General features: G+C 54.9%; 2 protein-coding genes across 2 annotated transcripts; both read left to right on the top strand.

Moving 5' to 3' along the window:
- On the top strand, positions 1-650 carry TraAM80_10079 (retrotransposon hot spot (RHS) protein; the record flags this gene model as incomplete). The annotated part of the gene is made up of 1 exon (XM_029386728.1): positions 1-650. A coding segment is annotated over one exon (650 nt), but the record flags the coding sequence as incomplete, so codon positions are not given.
- Positions 651-677: 27 nt separating this feature from the next.
- TraAM80_10078 (retrotransposon hot spot (RHS) protein) lies at positions 678-1,409 on the top strand (the record flags this gene model as incomplete). Its single annotated transcript, XM_029386727.1, has 1 exon — positions 678-1,409. One exon carries the CDS (start codon positions 678-680, stop codon positions 1,407-1,409), a length of 732 nt encoding a protein of 243 aa, XP_029233462.1.
- Positions 1,410-1,528: the final 119 nt, after the last annotated feature.

Below are 1,528 nucleotides of genomic sequence, written 5' to 3'. Positions count from 1 at the left end.
TGCACTACGACGCCGTGAGGGTCACGGTGGTGGCCTACTTTGTAGAAGGGTCAGTGTGCCTTTTCCACAAAACGGGAGAAATGGCAGGGATCGTAGTGGAATACGGATGCACCAGTGAAGGTTTGTGGGCCATCAAAGAGTTAGAAAGGGCTAACGTAGGGGGTTACTATATTTTTAATGTGACTAAGGACCATCGAGTTGTGGCGGGGCTGCCTCGTCGACGGTGGGGCGGAGTTGTGTTGAATACGCCTGATGCAAGCAACTATGAGGGGTGGAAGAAACAACGTAATGCGTTTAACATTTTTGTGAACGGCTACGATGCACGAGAGATGAAGGCGTTCTTTGCGTGGCAGGAGCGTGATTTGCTACGTGGCTTGCAGGGAAGCGGTGAGGGTAGAGCAGAGCTTGAGGGGATGTGGCAGAGGATGAAGGACCGTATTTGTGTGCTTGGACCGCTCCCTCGCCACGTTTTTGATGAGAACAATTACTCAGGGCGCCGTATCGCAATTAAAACTGCGCTGTCCAACACGCCTGACGCAGACTTGGTGCGCCTTGCAAAAAAGGTGTTTGGCAAGGCTGAGTGGGGCGAGGACGGGACCGCGGACAAGCTGATCAAGGTGCTGCGTGTGTTGAGGAGGAGCGCGTGGTGAGGGATGCGTCGGTGGTGGTGAGGCCCAATGTGGGGAATGGAGGGGACGCAGAAGGCTGCAGGAATTTTTCCGTTTCACTTGAGGTCAAAAAGAACATTGCGGAGGCGGGTGCTAATGAAGAACTTTAAAATGTCCCGCCTGCTGTCTGTTGTGGGAACGTGGAGTCCGTCTACTGCTGATGATATTGAGTGCTTGGGCTGCGTGGCGTTTCTGATTGGCGACGTCGCTGAAGCGGTTGCTCGCCAGATGAAGCACCTTTCCCGCAGCGAGGGAGGAACGCGGGCCAGCGTGTTGGCGAACAGGCATGCGGTGGGCCGCTTTCCAAGGGACCCCTGCGTGGTCGGATGCATGGCAGGTGGAGATAATAGAAGAGTAATAATCCAGACTGAACTTCAAGCCGGCGTTCTGTATATGCTCAGCAAGGGTTTTGTCACCGTGCTGGACGCGTTCTACGTGGCCGAGGTGCAACGAGCGCAAACGGCCAAGAAAAAAATTAAATCTGGGCGGTCCCGAAATGCTGGCGCCGATGGGCACAGCGGTGCGGAGAAAGAAGTGACGTTCATCGGGCTGCGGGTGGCAAAACACAACACCTACCACACCACTGCCGGTAAGGTGGCTGCGTTTCTGAATTACATGACGTGCAACTTCAAGGGCTGGGAGGCGCTGAGGGAAAAGATGAAGTGGGAGATCATTTACATCCAGCACGCTGAGAGCACGCTGATGACGGGAAGGCAGGATTGCCATATCACGGAGGGATAAAAGGAAATGCCAGGACTTCAGGTTGCCAGAGACTTTTGGGAGAGAAGGGTGGAGCAGTACCAGGTGCAGCTTGACACGGAGCTGGCTGCCTAGCTGGTTGTTGCTGCCAGCAAAGGCCG

This window comes from Trypanosoma rangeli, assembly GCF_003719475.1.
Source record: "Trypanosoma rangeli strain AM80 chromosome Unknown Tra_15.4_contig_00783, whole genome shotgun sequence".
Taxonomy (NCBI): Eukaryota; Euglenozoa; class Kinetoplastea; order Trypanosomatida; family Trypanosomatidae; genus Trypanosoma; species Trypanosoma rangeli.
This window is presented reverse-complemented; position numbering and strand designations above follow the sequence as displayed.